Source organism: Cebus imitator, unplaced genomic scaffold (genome assembly GCF_001604975.1).
Source record: "Cebus imitator isolate Cc_AM_T3 unplaced genomic scaffold, Cebus_imitator-1.0 Scaffold240, whole genome shotgun sequence".
In the NCBI taxonomy this organism is placed as follows: domain Eukaryota; kingdom Metazoa; phylum Chordata; class Mammalia; order Primates; family Cebidae; genus Cebus; species Cebus imitator.
In genome coordinates, this window is record NW_016107555.1 from 14,758 (window position 1) to 36,814 (window position 22,057).

Here is a 22,057-nt window from a genome sequence, read left to right on the forward strand (position 1 = left end):
GCTCAAGCAATTCTCCTTGAATCTCCTACCTCAGCCTCCTGAGTAGCTGGGATTACAGGGGCATGCCACCACTCCCGACTAATTTTTGTACTTTTAGTAGAGACAGGGCTTCATCATGTTGTCCAGGCTAGTCTCAAACTCCTGGCCTCAAGTGATCTGCCCGCCTCAGCCTCCCAAAATCCTGGGACACACAGCTAATTTTTGTAATTTTAGTAGAGACAGAGGTTTCACCATGTTGGCCAGGCTGGTCTCGAACTCCTGGCCTCAAGTGATCTGCCCGCCTCAGCCTCCCAAGTGCTGGGATTACAGGCATGATCCATCACGCCCCACCATAAAACTCATATTTTACGGAAAGGCAACAACTGGCTTTTGTGCCCAACACCCTGACTACATAAAGATAACCTAAGGTCTGGGCATGGTGGCTCACACCTGTAATCCCAATACTTTTTGAGGCCAAGGTGAGAGGATCCCTTGAACCTAGGAGTTTGAGACCAGCCTGGGCCACATAGCTAGATCCTGTCTCTACACAACATTTTTTTTTAATTAAAAAAAAAAAAGCCAGGCACAGTGTTGCGTGCCTGTAATCCCAGCTACTCAGGAGGCTGAGGTGGGAGGATCGCTTGAGTCCAGAGTTCTGGGCTGTAGAGCGCTGTGCCGATCAGGTGTCCGCACTAAGTCTGGCATCAATATGGTGACCTCCCAGGAGTGCGGGAACCACCAGGTTGCCTAAGGTGGGGTGAACCCGCCCAGGTCAGAAACGAAGAAGGTCAAAACTCCCATGCTGATCAGTAGTGGGATTGCACCTATGAATAGCCACTGCACTCCATCCTGGGCAACATAGCAAGACCCCATCTCTTAAAAAAAAAAAAAAAAAAAAAGGGCCGGGCGCGGTGGCTCAAGCCTGTAATCCCAGCACTTTGGGAGGCCGAGGCTGGTGGATCACGAGGTCAAGAGACCGAGACCATGCTGGTCAACACGGTGAAACCCTGTCTCAACTAAAAATACAAAAAATTAGCTGGGCATGGTGATGCGTGCCTCTAATCCCAGCTACTCAGGAGGCTGAGGCAGGAGAATTGCCTGAACCCAGGAGGCGGAGGTTGCGGTGAGCCGAGATCGCGCCATTGCACTCCAGCCTGGGTAACAAGAGCAAAACTCTGTCCCAAAAAAAAAAAAAGGAAAGAAGAAAGAAGAAAGAAAGAAAATGGCTGGGCAAGGTGGCTCATGCCTATTATCCCAGCACTTTGAGAGGCAAAGGTGGGAGGATCACCAGGTCAGTAGACGGAGACCAGTCTGGCCAACATGCTGAAACCCTGTCTCCACTAAAAAATACAAAAATTAGCTGGATGTGGTGGTGCCTGTAATCCCTGCTACTCAGGAGGTTGGGTGAGGCAGGAGAATCACTTGAACCTGGGAGGCAGAGGTTGAAGAGTCGAGACTGCGCCACTGCACTCCAGCCTAGTGACAGAGCGAGACTCCGTTTCAAAAAAAAAATGAAGCACACCACAATCTTGGCTTCTCTCTCACCAGCTTGCTTACGCGGCCCTGAAACTGGCTATTCCGAATCTTCCCAAGCCATAAAGAGGGAATTTCACACCACACAAACCCACAGCAGAGCCAATTAATCTAACCAAGCTGTTCCTCCCACAGCGAAAGGGGACTCCGGCTGCTAACCATCTCTTCAGACCATGACAAGGACTAAATGAGATGCTCAGATAGATCCCTAGCATATTAACAGGGACGCAAATGTTATGAACCAACAGACTCGCCATCTCAAAACAAGGAACATTGTTTAACAGTGACCCACGCCGACAAAGCAATCTTCACAAAGTGTGAAGACCTCAGTCCAACTCTGTCTACTTTTCCCTACGCAAAGATAAATCAATTTGGTCATCCCATCTAGAAAGTGCTTTTTTGTCAATTATTTCCACCATATTGTATTCATATGAGGTTGTTTAATTCAAAATTTCAGATGGTTTAAAATTTTCTTGATGGGCTGAGCGCAGTGGCTCACGCCTATAATCCCAGCACTTTGGAGGGCCGAGGTAGGTGGATCACGAGGTGAAGAAATCAAGATCATCCTGGCCAACATGGTGAAACCCCGTCTCTACTAAAAATACAAAAAAAAATTAGCTGGGCATGGTGGCGCACGCCTGTAGTCCTAGCTACTTGGGAGGCTGAGGCAGCAGAATTGCTTGAACCCGGGAGGCAGAAGTTGCAGTGAGCCGAGGTCGCGCCACTGCACTCCAGCCTGGCGCCTGGTGATGGAGTGAAACTCTGTCTCAAAAATAAATAAAATAAAAATAAATAAAATTTTCTTGACATAGCCAGGCATGGTGGGGTACTCATGTAGTCCCAGCTACTTGGGAGGCTGAGGCAGAACTGTTTGAGCCCAGGAGCTTGAGGCTAGAGTGAGCTATGATCGCCCCGCTGCACTCCAGCCTGGGCGACAGAGCAAGACCCTATCTAAAACAAAGGGATAAAAAATCTCTAATAGAACACCCAGGGAAAAAAAAATCAGGTAAAAAAAATAACCCTGTATAGGCCAGGAACGGTGGCTCACGCTATAATCCCAGCACGTTGGGAGGCCAAGGCAGGGGGATCACCTGAGGTCAGGAGTTCAAGACCAGCTGGCCAACATGGTGAAATCCTGTCCCCACAAAAAATTAGCCAGGCATGGTGACAGGCACCTGTAATCCCAGCTACACAGGAGGCTGAGGCAGAATTGCTTGAAACTGGGAGGTGGAGGTTGCAGAGAGTTGAGATTGCACCACTGCACTCCAGCCTGGGTAACAAGATCAAAACTCCTTCTCAAAAAAAATTTTTTAATTAAAAAAGAAAATAACCCTATACAAATTCAGAGGCAGAAAAAGTTCTACATTAGGGACACCTTGAACGTTTCAGGAAAATAAAACTATTATCATCAAGAAAGGAAAGCTATAATAGACAATTAAGGCACCTTCCCTTCTCCACTGGATAAAGAACAGAAAATCTGTGAAAAAGGAAGTGACACATGCCAGGAGACACGCCACCCTGGTCAACAGGTCACAGGAAGATCACAGAATCTTCCCCAAGGGCTCTGCCACAGCCCATCAGGCCAGAGGCTTTGGACACCCCGGAAGCCCCACACTCACTGCTTTCCAGGCAAACTGAGAGGACTTCACTTAAGCTCCAAAGTCATTTCTTCACTGACATAGCTAAAAATAAAAGCAAAAGCTTAACTACAACCAATTTGTTCTAACATACCTTGAAATGTCCCACTACTTGATTTAGTATAATTAAAAGCTCCTAAAAGGCCACAGCCCCAGGCAAGGAGCTATGTGTATGCATTATCAAATTCCTCAGCAACTGGTAAAGTATTTTAACCTCATGCTCAAAAACCACCACATAACATAGGAGGGAACTAGCAGATTAATGTCTCCATTTAGAAATGAAAGAAAATGGGCCCCCAGGAATTACCTAGAGTGGACTCCATCTAAACTGAGGTCTTCAGATTCCTTGTCCAGTGCCACAGTAGCACTTAAAAGGAAAATGACTGGAAATAAAAAGGAAAGCTCTTGGCCAGGGGCATTGGTTCACACCTGTAATCCCAGCACTTTTGGGAGGCCAAGGCAGGTGTATCACCTGAGGTCAGGAGTTCAAGACCAGTCTGACCAACATGGCGAAACTCTGTGTCTACTAAAAATACAAAAATTAGCTGGGCATGGGCCAGGCACCAATGGCTGGCGCCTGTAATCCCAACATTCTGGGAGGATGAGGCAGGTGGATCACCTGAGGTCAGGAGTTCCAGACAAGCCTGGCCAACATGATGAAACCCCATCTGTACTAAAAATACAAAAAAATTAGCCGGGCATGGTGGCAGGTGCCTGTAATCCCAGCTACTCAGGAGGCTGAGAGGAGAATCACTTGAACCTGGGAGGCGGAGGGTATAGTGAGCCAAGATTGCACCACTGTACTCCCACCTGGGCAAGAAGAGTGAAACTTCTTCTAAAAAGCATAAATAAAATAGCTGGGCATGGTGGCAGGCACTTGTAATCCCAACTACTCAGGAGGCTGAGGCAGGAGAATCGCTTGAACCCAGGAGGCAGAGGTTGCAGGGAGCCAAGATGAAAAAAAAAAGAAAGTAAAAAAGGAAAGTTTTCACTGTGATCTAGAGACAGAGGAAACTATACACACACACACACACACACACACACACACACTTTTTTTTTTTGAGACAGAGTTTCACTCTTGCTGCCCAGGCTGGAGTGCAATGGCGTGATCTCGGCTCCCTGCAACCTCTGCCTCCCATGTTCAAGTGATTCTCCTGACTCAGCCTGCTGAGTAGCTGGAATTACAGGCATGCACCACCACACCCAGCTAATTTTGTATTTTTAGTAGACACAGGGTTTCATCAGGCTGGCCAGGCTGGTGTGGAACTCCTGACCTCAGAAGATCCACCTGCCTTGGCCTCCCAAAGTGCTGGGATTACAGGCACGAGCCACCGTGGCTGGACTGCAATATTTTTTTTTTTTTTTTTTTTTTTGAGCTAGGGTCTCACTCCGTCACCCAGGCTGGCCTGCAGTGGCACAATCACAGCTCATTACAACACTGACCTCCTGGGCTCAAGCCATCCTCCCACTTCAGCCCCCCAAGTGGCTGGGACTACAAGGACAAGTCGCCATCCCCAGCTAATTTTTTTTTTTTTTTGAGACAGAGTTTGGCTCTTGTTACCCAGACTGGAGTGCAATGGCACAATCTTAGCTCACCGCAACCTCCGCCTCCTGGGTTCAAGTAATTCTCCTGCCTCAGCCTCCCGAGTAGCTGGCACTACAGGCACGCACCACCATGCCCAGCTAATTTTTGTATTTTTAGTAGAGACAGGGTTTCACCTTGTTGACCAGGATGGTCTCGATCTCTTGACCTCGTGATCCACCCGCCTCAGCCTCCCAAAGTGCTGGGATTACAGGCGTGAGCCACTGTGCCCGGCCGCCCAGCTAATTTTAACTCTGTTAGAGATGGGGTCTCACTATGTTGCCCAGGCTGGTCTCAAACTCCTGGGCTCAAGCAATCCTCCCGTCTCTGCCTCCCAAGGTACTGGGATTACAAGCATAAGCCACTGTGCCCAGCCAAGAATATTTGAGAAAACAGTCTAAGCAAGTCTGAGTACCCTACTGCTTAAATTAGCCTGGCTGGGGCTTTGGTGGCTCAGGCCTGTAATCCCAGAACTTTGGGAGGCCAAGGCTGGTGGATCACTTGAGGTCAGGAGTTTGAGAGCAGCCTGGCTGACCAACATGGTAAAACCTCGTCTTTACTAAAAATACAAAAATTATTGGACATGTCTTTGTAGCAATGTGTAAGAAAAAATCAAATCAGCTGGCCATAGTAGCAGGCACCTGTAGCCTCAGGTACTCGGGAGGCTGAGGCAGAAGAATCACTTGAACATGCGAGGCAGAGGTTGCAGTGAGCCGAGATCACAACATTGCACTCCAGCCTGGGCAACAGAGCAAGATTCTGTCTCAAAAAAAAAAAAGTCTGACTCAGTAGCTCACACCTGTATCCCACCACTTTTGGAGGCCGAGGCAAGTGCATCACCTGAGGTCTGGAGTTCAAGACCAGCCTGACCAACAAGGTGAAACCCCATCTCTACTAAAAATACAAAAATTAGCTGGGCGTGGTGGCAGACACCTGTAGTCCCAGCTACTCGGGAGGCCAAGATTGAATTGCTTGAACTCAGGAGGCGGAGGTTGCAGTGAGCCAAATAGTGCCCCCACACTCCAGACTGGGCGACAGAGCAAGACTCCGTCTCAAAAAAAAAAAAAAACAACAGGCCGGGCGCGGTGGCTCAAGCCTGTAATCCCAGCACTTTGGGAGGCCGAGGCGGGTGGATCATGAGGTCAAGAGATCGAGACCATCCTGGTCAACATGGTGAAACCCCGTCTCTACTAAAGCTACAAAAAATTAGCTGGGCATGGTGGCGCGTGCCTGTAATCCCAGCTACTCAGGAGGCTGAGGCAGGAGAATTGCCTGAACCCAGGAGGCGGAGGTTGCGGTGAGCCGAGATCACACCACTGCATTCCAGCCTGGGCGACAGAGCAAGACTCCGTCTCAAAAAAAAAAAAAACAACAGGCCGGGCGCGGTGGCTCAAGCCTGTAATCCCAGCACTTTGGGAGGCCGAGGCGGGTGGATCACCAGGTCAAGAGATCGAGACCATCCTGGTCAACATGGTGAAACCCCATCTCTACTAAAAACTACAAAAAATTAGCTGGGCATGGTGGCACGTGCCTGTAATCCCAGCTACTCAGGAGGCTGAGGCAGGAGAATTGCCTGAACCCAGGAGGCGGAGGTTGCGGTGAGCCGAGATCGCGCCATTGCACTCCAGCCTGGGTAACAAGAGCGAAACTCCGTCTCAAAAAAAAAAACAAACAAACAAAAAAAAACAGATGCAAACCAATCACTCTGCGGGTGCCCCCACTCCCATGCAGGGAAAAGGCGAGCTGAGCCCTGGGTACACGTAGGCCACAAACACCTTCCTCCCATACCTTTTGGAGAAAGGCACCTCAGACGTCACGGTGATCTTGCTCTTGCTCCTTTCGATGGTCACCACCCCTCCACCAAGGTTCCCGGCTTTTCCGTTCACTTTGATCCTTTCTTGCAAAAACTGCTCCTGTGGAAATTGTTAAATTGACCAAAGAAGTGACAGGTTCATCTCTCTCAAAAAATATTTTTTTGTCTCCCAACACTGAACTAATAGCATTTTTTTTTTGTTTTGGTTGACAGAGTCTCACCCTGTCATGCAGACTGGAGTACAGCAGCAGGATCACAGCTCACTGCAGTCTCCACCTCCCAGGCTCAAGTGTTCCTCCCACCTCAGCCTCCAGAATAGGTGGCACAGGCATGTGCCACCACACCGGCTAATTTTTGTATTTTTTGACAAGACAGGATTTTACCATATTGCCCAAGCTGATCTCAAACTCCTGAGTTCAAGGGATCCAGCCACCTCAGCGTACCAAAGTGCTAGGATTACAGGCATGAGCAACCCCATCCGGCCCCAGCTAATTCTTTAATTTTTTTTTTTAGAGAAGGGGTCTCTCTGTTGCCCAGGTTGGTCTCAAACTCCTGGGCTCAAGTGATCCTCCCACCTCAGCCTACCAAAGCATGGGGATTACAGGTGTGAGCCACCACACCTGGCCCTAATAGTGGTTTCTTAAATGTTCAATCTTTTTAAAAAATGGTAACAAATCCCATTTACATATACATACTGAGACAACATCCCAGCATGAACAAGCTTGCTACTTCCATGCAAGATCAAATATGCCGCTACGTGAAAGGCTTAGTGGGCAATACAAGAGGAGACAAGAAACCCAAGACCAAACTTTTACAAAGAATGCCTGTAATCGCAGCACTATGGGAGGGACGTGAGACCAGGCTGGGCAACGTGGCAAAACCCTGTTTCTACAAAAAATGCAAGTATTAGCCAGGTGTAGTGGCAAGCACCTGCAGTCTCGGTTACTCGGGAGGCTAAGGCAAGAGAATCACTTGAGCCCAGAAGGCAGAGGGTGCAGTGAGCCAAGATCACACCATTGTACTCCAGCCTGGAGGACAGAGACTCTGTCTCAAAAAACAAACACAAACAAATAAATAAAACTTTCACAAGGTACATGCAATTGAAGCTAGAAGCAACTTCTAAATCTAAGGAGTATAAAGCAGTGTTCACAGCACTATCAGAAAATAAGCCTTCAACGTAGCAGACAGCACAAAGACATAGTGACCAAAACAATTCTAGACCTGAGCAGAGCCACGGGTGGCACAGCAGAAGCAGCGGCCACTCAGAATCCCGAGACACTCTCTACAAACCCCTGTGTGGGCCTGGGCAAGACATTCACCTCCTTGTACTTCAGGAAGCTTTGTCCAAAAAGGACCTTTTTAGTTGTCTTCTTGCTACTGCAATGACATGAAGTCCCTTTCGGCTCAAAATTCCTGTAATTTTCTATTTAAAAACTCCAATACAAAATATGTTAACTGGCTGGGTACAGTAGCTCATGCCTGTAATCCCAGCACTTTGGGAAGCCAAGGCAGGAAGATCGCTTGAGCACAGGAGTTCAAAACAAGCTTGGGCAACTTGTTAAGACCCTTTTTCTACCAAAAAAAAAAAAAATTCAAAATTAACTAGATATGGTGGTGTATGCCTGTGGTCCCAGCTATTCCAGGGGCTGAGGTGGGGGTGTCACTTGGGCCCAAGAGGTTGAAGCTGCAGTGAGCCAGGATCATGCTACTGCCCTCCAGCCTGGGCAACAGACCCTTTCTCAAAAAATAAAAATTTGGCTGGGCACAGAGGCTCATGCCTATAATCCTAACACTTTGGGAGACCAAGGCAGGCAAATCACCTGAGGTCAGGAGTTTGAGATCAGCCTGGCCAACATGGCGAAGTGCTGTCTTACCAAAAAAAAGTACTCAAATTAGCCGAGCGTGGTGGCGCACACCTGTAATCTCAGCTACTCAGAAGGCTGAAGGAGAATCACTTGAACCTTGGAGGTGGAGGCTACAGTGAGCCAAGATCGCACCACTGCACTCCAGCCTGGGTGACAGAGTGAGATTCTGTCTCAAAAAAATAAAATAAAATAAATAAAAATTATACATTAACTACAGATGGGGCAAAGTGATTAGGTCAGAAATCTTGAATTCTGCATCTCAAGATCCATAAATGACTTGTTTTCTATCCTAAGGAAGCTTCCAAAAGGAAAGACAATCGCATACACAGATGAGTAGACTAAGGGAATGGCTTAGAGGGAGGGAGGCAGGATAATCCCAGGACAGAGCCAACATATGAATACCAAACTGGAATACACCAAAGCTGAGAAAGAGTAGCTGGTATTACAGGCATGCACCACCACACCCAGCTCATTTGTGTATTTTTTTTGGTAGAGACAGCACTTCACCATGTTGGCCAGGCTGGTCTTGAACTCCTGACCTCAGGGCCACACAGAAAAGCCAGAAGTCACAGGAGAGAGAAAGAACTAAGGAAATAAGGGATTTCTTGAAGGACACAGATGCAAACAGCATCTACATAAAGGCAATAAACTATAAGAGGTTACCCAAATTTCCATTCTGAAAAATTCGTGGCCATAATTGTTCTGTGTTTAAAAATTATTTTTGTTGTAATGATATTGATTCTGGTAATAGTTCAACCTTCTGGAGAATTTAGAGCAAATGCACATTTAGGGGACTTCTGCACACAAATTTGAGGTCTGAATCCCCCAAGCATGGCTATTAGAGGAAAAAGAATAAAATGTCAAAACCAAACTGCTGAGTCAAAATATGGCGGTGGGACTGTTTAATATTTCTAGATTGCAATAGGATAGAGGAATATTGGGGAATGGGCCAAACACAGGGGCAAAAAATCAGCAAAGGGCAATATCAAAAACAAAACAAAACAAAACAAAAACAAGTTCCAATTACAATTCACCAAGCAGGGTACTTTTTTTGAGACAGAGTTTCACTCTTCCTGCCCAGACTAGAGTGCAATGGTGCAATCTCAGTTCACTGCAACCTACGCCTCCTGGGTTCAAGCGATTCTCCTGCCTCAGCCTTCCAAGTAGCTGGGATTACAGGCATGTACCACTACGTCCGGCTATTTTGTATTTTTAGCAGAGACGGGGTTTCTCCATGTTTGTCAGACTGGTCTCAAACTCCAGACCTGAGGTGATCTGCCCACCTCAGTCTCCCAAAAGTGCTGGGATACAGGCATGAGCCACCAAGCCCAGCCAAGCCAGGTACTTTAAAGACCGAAGCTCAGATGCTTAATAATATAGAAAGCTTCAGAACAACAACAACAGAACTGCTGCCACTTGTCCAAAGCTCCACATCTAAGCAGTGAGGCCCAGGACAGAGGCAACCCACAGTCAGGATCAGGGTCCCCCATTTATGTTTAAACACACAAAAGAGCAAAGGAGTGCCAGGCGCAGTGGCTACTTGGGAGGCTGAAGCAGTAGAATCATTTGAATCTGGGAAGTGGAGGCTGCAGTGAGCCAAGATCTTACCACTGAACTCCAGACTGAGCGACAGAGAAAGACTCCATCTCAAAAAAAAAAAAGGCAAGGGGGATGCCATGGACCCAGTGAAATCTGTTTCTCAGTGACTTTTAAGTAAAATCATTTGTGGAAACTACAGGAGAAAAACAAGATAGTCCTCTAACACCTCTGTGCTAGAGCCCTTCCAGCTTAAATTCCAAGCCCATCTCCTTTACTCCTCACAACTGCTACACACACAAGGGGAAGCAAGACTTGGAAACAAACAAGTAATCTGCCCACACTCCCAGGGTGAAATGATACAGCCAGACCTGTGAGGCTGCCTATAAGCCTGAAAACAGAAATGTACCCCAGTAGGTTTTCTCAACAGTTATCTCAAAATGTTTAAATGTTCATGATCTCCCGAGTGGCAATAAGGATGTAACTTACAAAATTGGCAGCATCCATGATTCCATCTTCTACAGGGTGGGTGCAATCAAGAGTGAACTTCAGAACCTGCTTCTTTTTTTTGCCCCCCTTCGCCACAAGCTTTTTCTAAGAAAATACACAAACAATAACAGAGAAGATTCAATCAGTCAGAAAAACAAGATTAACAGAACCAGAAATGTCATAGGTATAGAAGTCCACACAAATACAAAATTCATGAAGCTTGTGTTCCCTTTGCAAGAGGGCCAAGAGGCATCACTGCCTGAGTGGCAGAGGTATAATGCTGGCAGATGCTTCTCTACAAGTTTGGGGGTCTGAGGTCATGCCCTTTTGATGGGGAAATCATTCTAGCACTCTGACCCACTCGAACTTTCCAGGCTCCGCAATCTCTACAGGCATGAAAGTCTCTTAGTTTATGAACCACAATAAAATGAACATTTCCTTTTATTTGCCCTAAAATATCCAAATACAATTTCAAAAAATACTATTTTATTTTTTTCCAAAATTACAGTATAGGCATACAAAATGCCTTGCATACCCACAACAATTTTCAAGTGAAATCAATCCTTGTCCTACATGTTCAGGGCAGGGTCCTGATCCATCTTAGCTCACCTCCCTTAATCCTGTCTCATTCACCTTCTCATGAACAGTGAAGGGAATTGCAAAGTATTCTAGCTGCCTGTCCACTCCATCTTGGACAAGGTTAAGGCTAAAACCTAGGATCTTGTTATAACACTACCGTCAAAAACTTCTGACCTTTTGATTCGTTTAATCTGTGCATTATTACTTCCAAACTACCCGGCAAAGTACATCCTACAAGGTTCTAGTTTCTTCACCCTTACAAAGAAGCTTGTGTTAATCTTATTCCTCTACAAATTTGACTCCATTAATGCACTTGTGCATCCTAGCTACCTGTACTTTCACGTTTAAAAGCTTTGCAGAACTCAAGAGACCTTTCCAAGAACACATCTTACCTTCTTTCCTTTATGTTTAAAATGAACTTCATCTTAAATGTGTATTAACTGATCAACTTTTCAAACATTTGGCCACTACAAAAATCACTTATTTTTTTTTTTTTTACAACGTCTCTTCCCAGTAACAATCTAAGAAGGATCATTAAAGATCTAGCCCAGACATACACAATCAATCAAGAGACCTAACCCCAATGGAGTTGATACTTCTCCATCAAGGTTTTAAACCAAAATGCTTTTCAAAGCCCAACCAGACAGAAAGAGCAGAAGAACCGGAAATGTTAACCAGGGAGTCCCAACAAAAGAGAAAAAGTAGGATATTGGGGCGAAGAACACGGAAAAACAACTTTCTCAAATAACCTGGGAGGAGGGCGCTGCACAGCCCAGTCCCAGCCTAGAGGAGGATGGAATGAGAGCCTTCGCCCTGCACCACTGTACGAGACGTTTGGGTCTCTACAGAGCGCCCTGATAAACTAATTTCCTCGTGGACACTAAAAAGCTTCTCAAACACGGGCGTCCTCTCCGAAAGCAGGCCGATCAAGCCGCCCTTCCGCGGATTCGTCCCGGAGTCTTGGCCGTGGACTTCCGAATGCGCGGTAGCAGGTCCCGTTCTTCCTCCCCGCCCTCCACCCAGGTTATCAGACCCAAGGCCGGGGTCCAAGCACCAGTGGCCGGCCCATCTCGCAGTCTTCAGGCTCCAGCTCCCAGCTAACCCCTAGCTGGGACCCGAGCCCAAGCCCCGGCCTCCGAGACCTCCCGGATCCCCCTCACGGGCCTCGGGCCGCGGCCTCCTCCACCTACAACGTGCTGGGATCGGCAGGGGCTCTGGCCCACTCCGGCCGACCTGCCAGCCCACCCCAGCTAGACGCTGCAGGGCGCCGTCCCCAGCGAGCCTGGGTAGGTGCCTGGCTCGGCGAGGCCCACGTGCCTCTCCTGGAGCCGAGGCCTCACGCGGAGCCATACTAACCACGGGAGCCATGGCGGCAGCGGAGGCAGAAAGGGAGATGAGCGAACTACGCAGACGCAAGGAGGACGCAGCGCGCAAGGCACGCAGGGTCCAGGCCAAACTAATCGCTCTGCCACGCCCCTAGTCTGCCACCATTTTTCTTGGTTGTGTACGATAGGGGAGCGATTGGTTTTCCCTGAATGCAAAACGCGTCCTCTCCCAGGCCAGGAAGGTTGCCGGGGAAGGAAGGAGGCTGGGCGGGGTGTCCCACTGCGAACGATCGGAGGGGAGAAGCCAGACTGGACGAGCTCAAAGACAAATAAAGGGGTTGTCTTCATTTTTTGAAAGTCTTGTGAAGAAAAAAAAAATAAGGAAATTCACTACACTGTAAATTACTAGCTAGTGGGATGGGACTCGAATCTACTAACTTGTGGAAGTGGGGAAATTCTTTCTGGCCACGGGGAAATTTCGTTCACAGGTCCCAAGACCAGACCACTATGGCTTCCTCCTACTTTAAAAGCCCCAGCTTGGAAGCTCGTGCCCAGGCGCTGTGTTTCAGCGCCTGCCCTTCTTGCTGCATCCAAGCCGCCCACCCGCTGATCACCACCCCCTAGTTTCCCAGCCCACGCCTTCCAGTTTCCCGTCCCAAACCAGTACGTAGTTAGGACCACCAGGAGATCTGGAAAATGCAGATTCCAATTCCTGCGATCTCAGTGGCCTGAAATTCTGCATTTCTCACAAGCCCTCAGACGATGCTGATGCTGCGGGTCCATGGACCGCATGTGGAGAAGCAAAGGTCCTCATCCCAGGCCCACAGTCCCTTGAACTGGGCTACTCTGCACCACCCTCGCCCCTGTGTCCTCATGGAATTATATTCCAGGATCCTGAAATGCAAATCGGTGACATACACTCTCCTCTCCCTTTACCTGGCTTCATTGCACTCACCTAGCAAAAGTCCAATCACTGGAGGAGACAGTGGATGGTCTAGCTTTAAACTGAGGCCTCTGGAGCGGGTTGACCAAGCTCCAAAGCCACCTGCTGTTCTTGGCTCTACAATGCCCGAGCTGGGCCTCTGCAAACACTTCTGCTTTGCCAGCTGATCCCGCTTTCTCTCTATCAATAGGGGGCTTTGCTTCCTGCTTATTCCTGTCCTGTCTAGTGTCACCCCCTCTTGCTTCTTCATCCTGGCAGTGGCAGTTGGAACATTCTGGAAGCAGCAGTGGAATCCAGTCTGCACTTAAACTCCAACATTTGCAGAACCAGCCTCATTTTCTTCTCCCCAGCGACTGCAGCCCCAGCCGAGCAGCGCCCTCTTCTTGGATGTCTGAGTTTTGCCTCCCCATGCCCTTCCTTCAAGCGTCTATATTTTAATAACCATCCTAGGAATGGTAACAACTTCCTGCAGTTGCTACTGTTGCCATTATACCCCTTCAATTACCTAGTTAACACATCTTTATACCTTGTTAACAATCCCTTATATTAAACTCCCTCAGTTAAAAACTGTAGTGTGGGCCAGGCACAGTGGCTCACGCCTGTAATCCCAGCACTTTGGGAGGCCAAGATGGGTGGATCACCTGAGGTCAGGAATTCCAGACCAGCCTGAACAACATGGAGAAACCCCATCTCTACTAAAAATACAAAATTAGCCAAGCGTGGTAGCGCATGCCTGTAATCCCAGCTACTCGAGAAGCCGAGGCAGGAGAATCGCTTGAACCCAGGAGGCAGAGGTTGCAGTGAGCTGAGATCATGCTATTGCACTCCAGCCTGAGCAACAAGAGCAAAACGCTGACTCAAAAAAGAAAAAAAAACTGTAGCGTGGTGTCTTTTGAGTGGATCCTGGCTGATAACTGACCCTAAGGGAGCGCTCAGGGCTACTGACAATCCTAAATCTCTCCTACAAGGGACTATTTCTCTTTTTTTTTTTTTTTAAGAGACGGGGTTTCACCATGTTGGTCAGGCTGGTCTCGAACTCCCAACCTCAGGTGATCCACCCATCTCAGCTTCCCAAAGTGCTGGGATTACAAGCATGAGCCAGCACGCCTCGCCTTTGTTTTGTTTTGTTTTGTTTTTGAGGCAGAGTCTTCTTGCTCTGTCGCCCAGGCTAGAGTGTGATCTTGGCTCATTGCAACCTCCACCTCCCAGGCTTAAGTGATTCTCCTGCCTCAGCCTCCAGAGTAGCTGGGACTACAGGCATGTGCCACCACGCCAGGCTAATTTTTGTATTTTTAGTAGAGACAGGGTTTCATCATATTGGTCAGGCTGGTCTTGAACTCCTGACAACGTGATCTGCCTGCCTTAGCCTCCCAAAGTGCTGGGATTACAAGTGTGAGCCACCGAGTCTGGCCTTTTTTTTGTTTTGTTTTGGTTTGGTTTTAATTTTTTTTTAATAGAGATGGGTTTTCACCATGTTGGCCAGGTTGGTCTCGAACTCCTTACCTCAGGTGATCCACCCACCTAGGTCTACCGAAGTGCTGGGATTACATGTGTGAGCCACCGCACCCGGCCTGTTTTGTTTTTAATAGAGACGGAGTCTTGCTGTGTCACCCAGGCTGGAGTGTAGTGGCATGATCGTAACCTACTGCAGCCTCAAACTGGTGGGCTCAAGTGATCCTCCCACCTCGGCCTCCCAAAGTGCTGGGATTACAGGCATAAACCACTGCACCTGGCCCAAGAAACGATTTCACACCTCGGTCATAATGCCAACTCCTCCTTCCTAAACCTCCCTCTCAGCAGTCGACTTCTATTGTTCTTTCTTTCTTTTTGTGAGACAGGCTTTTGCTCTGTGCTCAGGCTGGAATGCAGTGGTACAAACATGGCTCACTGAAGCCTTGACCTCCTGTGCTCCAGCAATCCTCCCACCCCAGCCTCCTGAGTAGCTGAGACCACAGGTGTGCATCCTCAATCCCAGCCCATGCTCAGCCCTGCTCCCCACCCTGAGCTCCTTCATCTGCGGCCACGTTGGTCTTCTGTTCTCTAAGTTTCTTTCTGCTTCTGGGACCTTGCACTTGCTCTTCCCTCTGCTTGGAACTTTTCCCAACTTTTCTTTTTCTGTTTTTCTTTTGAGACAGGGTCTCGCTGTCACCCAGGTAGGAGTGCTGAGGTGTGGTCATGGCTCACTGCAGCGTCAATCTCCTGGCTCAAGCGATCCTTTCACCTCAGCCTCTCAAGTAGCTGGGACTACAAGCAAAGCCACCACACCCAGCTAAGTTTTAGTATTTTTTTGTAAGAAAGAGGGGTCTTGCTATGTTGCCCAAGCTGGTCTCAAATTCCTGGGCTCAAGAGATCCGCCCATGCTGGCCTCCCAGAGTGCTGGGATTACGGATGTGAGCCACAGCTTCCCACCTGTCCGCCCAGGCTTCCCAGCTTTTCTTAGTTTCTTCTTATCCTCTGGGGGCCTCAAGCTCAGTTTCTGTCTCTGCTCGTGCTTACCTAGTGTGGTCCTCAGCTCGAGCCCCTCCCAGCTGCCCTCCATCGAATCATCCTTATTTATTCATTTATTTATTTAACGCAGAATCTCTGTCACCCAGGCAGGAGTGCAGTGGCACCACCTCAGCTCATGCAACCTCCGCCTCCCGGGTTCAAATGATTTTTCTGCCTCAGCCTCCTGAGTAGCTGGGATTATAGGCATCCTCCACTACACCCGGCTAATTTTTGTATTTGTAGTAGAGACAGGGGTTTCACCATGTTGGCCAGGGTGGTCTCGAACTCCTGACCTCAGGTGATCTGCTCGCCTCGGCCCCCCAAATTGCTGGGATTACAGGCGTGAGCCTCGGCACCCAGACTACCATCCTTATGATTTTCTTGCAGCATGTATTGCAGCCTGTCATTATTTGTTTATTTGTGTACTTGATTAACCTTGGCTGCTCTGTTCCCTTCTATGTCCCAAGTCAAGTACAACATGTGGCCCATGGTAGATGCTCCATAAATACCAGTTGAATAGATGCAGACATGAATGAATAAACGAACGAAGCACTCACCTCCCACTGGGAAGCTAATGCATCATTCCTCAACAAAGCACCTATACCAGGTCCACCCATTCTGCGGTAATATTTTCTACTTTCTAAGAGTGTTGTCCAGATTAACTGAGTTAATATAAATTAAACAGCTTGGAATGGAATCTTGGCCCATATCTCCCCACCCTCCCTCCCCTTGCACACACACACATACACACACAGACACACACATACACACAAAGAATCTTGGCTCATAAACATTAGCCATGGCTACTATTGTCATTACGACTTGGTCCACAAATAGAAACAGGGCTAGGGATGGTCCTCAAAAGAATAGCTAGTTTCCCTCTAGAATACACTTCTTTCTCCTAGCAAACTCCTACACATCCTTCAAAACGCAGCTCAAGGCCAGGCGAGATGGATCACGTCTGTAATCCCAGCAACTTTGGGAGGCCAAGGCAGGTGGAGTGCTTGAGCCCAGGAGTTGGAGACCAGCCTGAGCAACACAGCAAAACCCCCAATGTGTGCAGCACATTGTATTTTTGTATTTTTCTATTAAAAATACAAAGAAAAAGAAAAACAAAAAAAAAGCCGGGTGCAGTGGCTCACACCTGTAATCCCAGCACTTTGGGAGGCCAAAGTGGGTAGACCACCTGAAGTCGGGAGTTCGAGACCAGCCTGGCCAACATGGTGAAATCCCATCTCTACTAAAAATACAAAAATTAGCCAGGCGTGGTGGCACATGCCTGTAGTCCCAGCTACTGGGGAGGGTGAAGCAGGGGAATCGCTTGAACCTGGGAGGCAGAGGTTACAGTGAGCCGAGATCATGCCATTGCACTCCAGCCTGGGCGTCTCAGAGAAACTCCCATCAAAAAAAAAAAAAAAAAAAAAAAAAAAAAAAAAAAAAAAAAAAAAAAAAAAAAAAATTAGCCAGGTATGGTGGTACAGGGCTGTAGTTCCAGCTATTTGGGAGGCTGAGGTGGAAGGAAGCCGAAGCTGCAGTGAGCTGAGATCACCCCACTGCACTCCAGCCTGGGTGACAGAGTGAGATCCTGTAAACAAAACAAAACAAAAACAGCTCAAGTATCTCCGAGTTTTTTCTAAGCCTTTATTGAGCACCACTGTGGGTCAGGCTCTGGCCTTGACTTTACAATTGCAGGAGGAGCAGAAACGGGCTGCTCTCAGGGCACTCAGGATAACATGGGCGGAGAAAGCTCACTGATCACATCCACCTAGGAAGCAAGGGCATGCTGGAGAAAACCCTGGGATCAACACGCATCCGCCAGGCCCAGATCTCAGAGGGGGCACTGCTGGAAAGGCTGGGAGCCTCCCCTCTCAACCTTCCACCCAAACCCACCCCTCTTTTGGGAACTTGGCAGGCAATGAGGATGAGCCCTTAATTATGTGGATGCCCAGTATGTGTATTTCACGTACGTTGTTCCACTGGGGCCTCACCCGCTATCAGGAGACCAGTTCTATTTTAACCCAGTGCTGAGCTCTGAGAGGTCAGTAACCGGGCTGAGAGCCCACAACCAGCGAAAGGCAGGGCTGGGATTCCTGGGCGTCTCACTCTGCCTGGCAAGTGCTGGAAGTTCGGTGGAGGGGCGTCCGCTGCTCTCTGGGGCCCACAATTGGCGGTGGAGGAAATGGGGCTGCAATGACCTGTTGAGACCCAAGTCCGATGGAAGAGTAGGGATTAGCAAGTCGGGGAGTGAGAGGCCGGGACCTTTTTTTTCTTCTTCTTCTTTTTTTCTAGATGAGTGTCTCTCTCTGTCACCCAGGCTGGAGTGCAGTGGTGCAATCTCGACTCACTGCAACCTCCGCCTCCAGGGTTCAAGCAATTTTCCTGCCTCGGCCTCCCAAGTAGCTGGCACTACAGGCACACGCCACCATGCCTGGCTAATTTTTGCATTTTTTAGTAGAGACGGGTTTTCGCCATGTTGGCCAGGCTGGTCTCGAACTCCTGACCTCAAACGATCTGCCCGCCTCGGCCTCCCAAAGTACCAGGATTACAGGCCCGAGCCACTGCGCCTGGCCTACACCCTTGAAGACCCCACAGCCAAGGTCCTCCAGCCCCGCTCTGCGTGGCGCTCTGGTCTTGGGGCTCGGGACTCTGTCATCACGAGCAGGGGCCAGTCCAATCTTGCACCCTTGTCTGGCACCGTCCCTGGAGCCTTGGCGTCCTGGCCTCTCCTCTCCGCCGGCTGGGGGTGGAGTGGCCCGGTCGGACGGAGACAGTGCACAAAGCCGATGGCGAGTGCCGCGGTCGGTTTGGCCCCGCCGCTCTTCGAGGCAGCAGCCACCCTGGGGAAGGTGGATGCCCGGAAGGGGCGTTGCCTGCGGGTCACCCAGAGGTCACCGGCGGGAAATTCCGGGGGTGGGAGTGAGGAGAGGTGGGAGAGGCCAGGGCAGAGGGAGGCCCCGCGTAGGCTGGGAAGCATCGCCTGGTGCGGGCCTGGCATTCCAGGGTCAGCGACTTCGCCGCAGAGCGACCGCGCCGGTTCTCAGAGCGCCTCCCCGAGCCACACTAGGAGCGCTGGACCGCGGGGGAGAGGCTCGGAGGGCGGCCAGCTCCCAGCAAGGCGACCTAGAGGGCAGGTAGAGGGCCCGGACCCTCGCCAGCCCTCTCTGCCCGTTCTCCCTGCGCCGGGGCGCTCCAGGTCCCAGCCCCGAGCCCTAGTGGCTCCCCACTCCATGACCTCTAGACGCCCCGTCGGGTCCAGACCGGATAGGCAGGGCGCGAGCGCCCGGGCGGAGGGGCCGCGGGAGCTCAAGCGGGGCTCGGTGCGCGCCCCAGCCGCCGGCCTGCGCTATCCCTGCAGATGTCGGGAGCTATCTTTGGGCCTCCGGAGGGCCCGAGCGCCCTGGACGCCGCTGGCGTCCACCCGCTGGTGTGCCCGCTGTGCCACGTGCAGTACCAGCGCCCGTGTCTTCTGGACTGCTTCCATGACTTCTGTGCCGGCTGCCTTCGTGGCCTCACGACCGACGGCCGCCTCATGTGCCCACTGTGCCAGTAAGTGTCCCAAAGTTCCCAAAAACCTCCCAGACTCCGTCCCCGGAGGCCAAGGTTTGCTCTGTCTGAACTGACATCCAGGTGCCAGGAGAGTGAGGCTCCGACTTAAGGCAGAACCAGCGGGAGGGGCTGCACCCAGTCCTTAGCTCTTTCCCCAAAAGTTGCAGCCTTCAGCCCATTTTACAGATCAGCTTAACTGAGGCCTGGAGACTGCAGTTACTGGCTCAAGACCTCCCATCAAAAGTCAGGGCGGGGCTCCAGCACCGGTCAGGACACTTCCAGTAACTTGATTTGGGGTCCTAGAAGTCTTAGGTCCACAAAACCACAGTTAACTTTAGGTGGGCTCAAGGCACCCAGGAGTGGCTCTAATTTACCCAATCCCATGAGAATATGCCAAGGAGAGGCTTCTGCTTTTGATACCGGGGCACCAACCCCACTGTCTGCAGGAGTGCCCAGGACTGGGCAAGAGTAGGGACCAGGGCAGGGTGAGCGCTGGCTGTGATATTTATAGCAGACCCCAGAGCTGGGTGCACCGCCCTCCCAACACAGCTATTTTTAGCCCCAGCCTGGAATGTGAGGTGGGGGTGGGGAGCCTTGGGGAAGGGGTGTCAGAATCTTGGGGCCTGGGCTTCTCTGCAGACACCAGACTGTGGTGAAGGGTCCCAGCGGGCTCCCGCCGGTGGACCGGCTGATGCAGTTCCTGGTGGACAGCTCCGGGGATGCCGTGGAGGCGGTGCGCTGTGCCAACTGTGACCGGGAGTGCAGCGAGCAGGCAGGAGCATCAGGGGCGGGTGGGTGGGGAGTGAAGGGTCCCAGGTTGCACAGTCTCCAATGTTTGCACATGCACCTAGCATGTCCTCAGAGGACCACCTGCCAGTGGATTCCCCAGCACCTCCCTAAGGCACCTTGGCCCCGAATGTGGGCCCCATTATACCCAGGGGGAGACTGAGGTCAGAACAAGGGACTTGAGGCAGTGTCCAGATAGTGGCCATTCGATCTGGGGAGGGCTCGCTGGTCTCCACCTCAGGGTGGAGCTGTGGACTCAAGCAGGAAGGGTGGTCCAGCCTGCAGGCCTGGGCCGATCCCAGAGGACCTCTGCTACCCAAGTGGCACAGAAGCAGCTACAGCCCGGCGGAGGTGAGGACAGCGTGCTGTTCCCCTGGGCTGTAAAGGACACTGGGGACTCTGGCCTGCGGAGGCCGGAAAGGGTACCGGGAATCCCATGAGGACGGCCCTACAGGGACAAAAGCTCCGGCGATCTGGGCAAGTGCTGAGAAATGTGGGAGCCAGAGGTACAGAGAGGATGAACAGGAGGCAGGGACTCCAGGGAGAGCCTGTTCTGTCACCCACTGCCTGTCCCCACACCAGGGCTGCAACACAAGCCCTGGCCTCCCAGCCCTGGGTCTGGCTTGGGGAGGATAACCAGAAAGCCCTCCCTGCTCTTCTCCTCCCCGCTGAGGTGTGACTCTGGACGGCCAGGGTGCACACCACCTTTTGGCCACTATTGAGTGTGTCAAGAGGTCAGTGAGAGGCCTTCAGACCCCTTTTGTTGCAGGTAAAACGTTTGTTTCATAAAAGCAGTCTCTGCCGTCTCCCCCGACCCCCACACCCCCAAGGACCTACTTACCCAGCCTCTGAGCTGCAGTGCCCTCATCTGTAAACTGGGTATATCAGAGCGCCAAGTGCCCGGATTACAGGAAGGGACTGCGTGCAGCTGAGCACCCGACCACGGCTGGGACAAACACGCGCGATGATTCGGGTCGACTGCGGTTCCCGCGCTGGCCGCGGTCGGGCTCTGGCGCTCCTGAGCCGGCTCTCGGCCCGCAGGACGTGGAGACCACGTACTTCTGCAACACGTGCGGACAGCCCCTGTGCGCGCGCTGCCGCGACGAGACACACCGGTCTCGCATGTTCGCGCGTCACGACATCGTGGCCCTGGGCCAGCGAAGCCGCGACATGCCCCAGAAGTGCAGTGAGTGAGGCTTGCGGGGCCGGGGACCGGCGGTGGGCACGGGCTGGAGACGGGCCGGGAACTGCCCGGAGCCCTCACCGCCGTCCACCCACCCGCAGCGCTGCACGGAGAGCCCTACCTCCTGTTCTCCACCGACAAGAAGTTGCTGCTGTGCATCCGCTGCTTCCGCGACATGCAGGGGTGCGTAGAGGGGGCGCGAGGGGAGGGGGCTGGGGGCGGCCGGAGCGGGCCTCACCCGCCACCTCCCGCAGGGAGAGCCGGGCGCACTGCGTGGACCTGGAATCGGCTTATGTGCAGGGCTGCGAGCGGCTGGAGCAGGCGGTGCTGGTGACTGCAGGAGCAGGCGCACGGGGGCGGGGGTGTGGGGCCGCGCGGCGGCACTCTCCAGCCTGACCCCGCCCTGTGCCCAGTCCGTGAAGGCCCTGCAGACGGCCACGCGGGAGGCCATCGCGCTGCTGCAGGCCATGGTGGAGGAAGTGCGGCACAGCGCGGCCGAGGAGGAGGACGCCATCCACGCCCTGTTTGGCAGCATGCAGGTAAGGGGTAGGGGTTGCGGGTAAACGACCCAGCCGGGAGCTGGTGACATGGCCGGCCCCTCGCCCTTGTGGATTTCCAGTGTAGTGGGGCAGCAGGCCTTGCACCAATCACTTTTTTGGAGTTGGTAGGAGAGCTCGGAGGGGAGACCAGGGCCTGCCCCAGGCTGGTGGTAGGGATGTGAGGTGGTCAGGAAAGGCTTCCTGGAGAGGTGACTTTTTGTTTTTTTTTTTTTTT

The 22,057-nt window shown here is 51.2% G+C and overlaps 3 protein-coding genes across 5 annotated transcripts in view; 2 read left to right on the forward strand and 1 right to left on the reverse strand.

Moving 5' to 3' along the window:
• The window catches only part of RPL22 (ribosomal protein L22), a 25,492-nt gene extending 3,830 nt beyond the window's left edge, over positions 1–21,662 (reverse strand). Inside the window, exons 1-4 of one of the 3 annotated variants that reach the window (XM_037727782.1) lie at positions 21,405–21,475; positions 20,942–21,161; positions 10,435–10,539; positions 6,520–6,644 (exon numbers count right to left, since the gene is read on the reverse strand). In XM_037727782.1, coding sequence (XP_037583710.1) covers positions 6,520–6,644; positions 10,435–10,539; positions 20,942–21,161; positions 21,405–21,460 — 506 coding nt within the window. In that variant the 5' untranslated portion in view covers positions 21,461–21,475. Of the gene's footprint in view, positions 1–6,519; positions 6,645–10,434; positions 10,540–12,369; positions 13,556–20,941; positions 21,162–21,404 lie in introns of those variants that run through there. The other 2 variants (XM_017498277.2, XM_037727783.1) reach the window with 2 other exon arrangements.
• LOC119466907 (translation initiation factor IF-2-like) lies at positions 18,283–20,875 on the forward strand. The gene is made up of 2 exons (XM_037727780.1): positions 18,283–19,314; positions 19,954–20,875. The coding sequence occupies exons 1-2, from the start codon at positions 18,552–18,554 to the stop codon at positions 19,968–19,970; spliced, it is 780 nt and encodes a 259-aa protein (XP_037583708.1). The 5' UTR covers positions 18,283–18,551; the 3' UTR covers positions 19,971–20,875.
• The window catches only part of RNF207 (ring finger protein 207), a 13,579-nt gene continuing 13,049 nt past the window's right edge, over positions 21,528–22,057 (forward strand). Inside the window, exons 1-2 of the mRNA XM_017498274.2 lie at positions 21,528–21,613; positions 21,697–21,822. Coding sequence (XP_017353763.2) covers positions 21,751–21,822 — 72 coding nt within the window. The 5' untranslated portion in view covers positions 21,528–21,613; positions 21,697–21,750. The remainder of the gene's footprint in view (positions 21,614–21,696; positions 21,823–22,057) is intronic.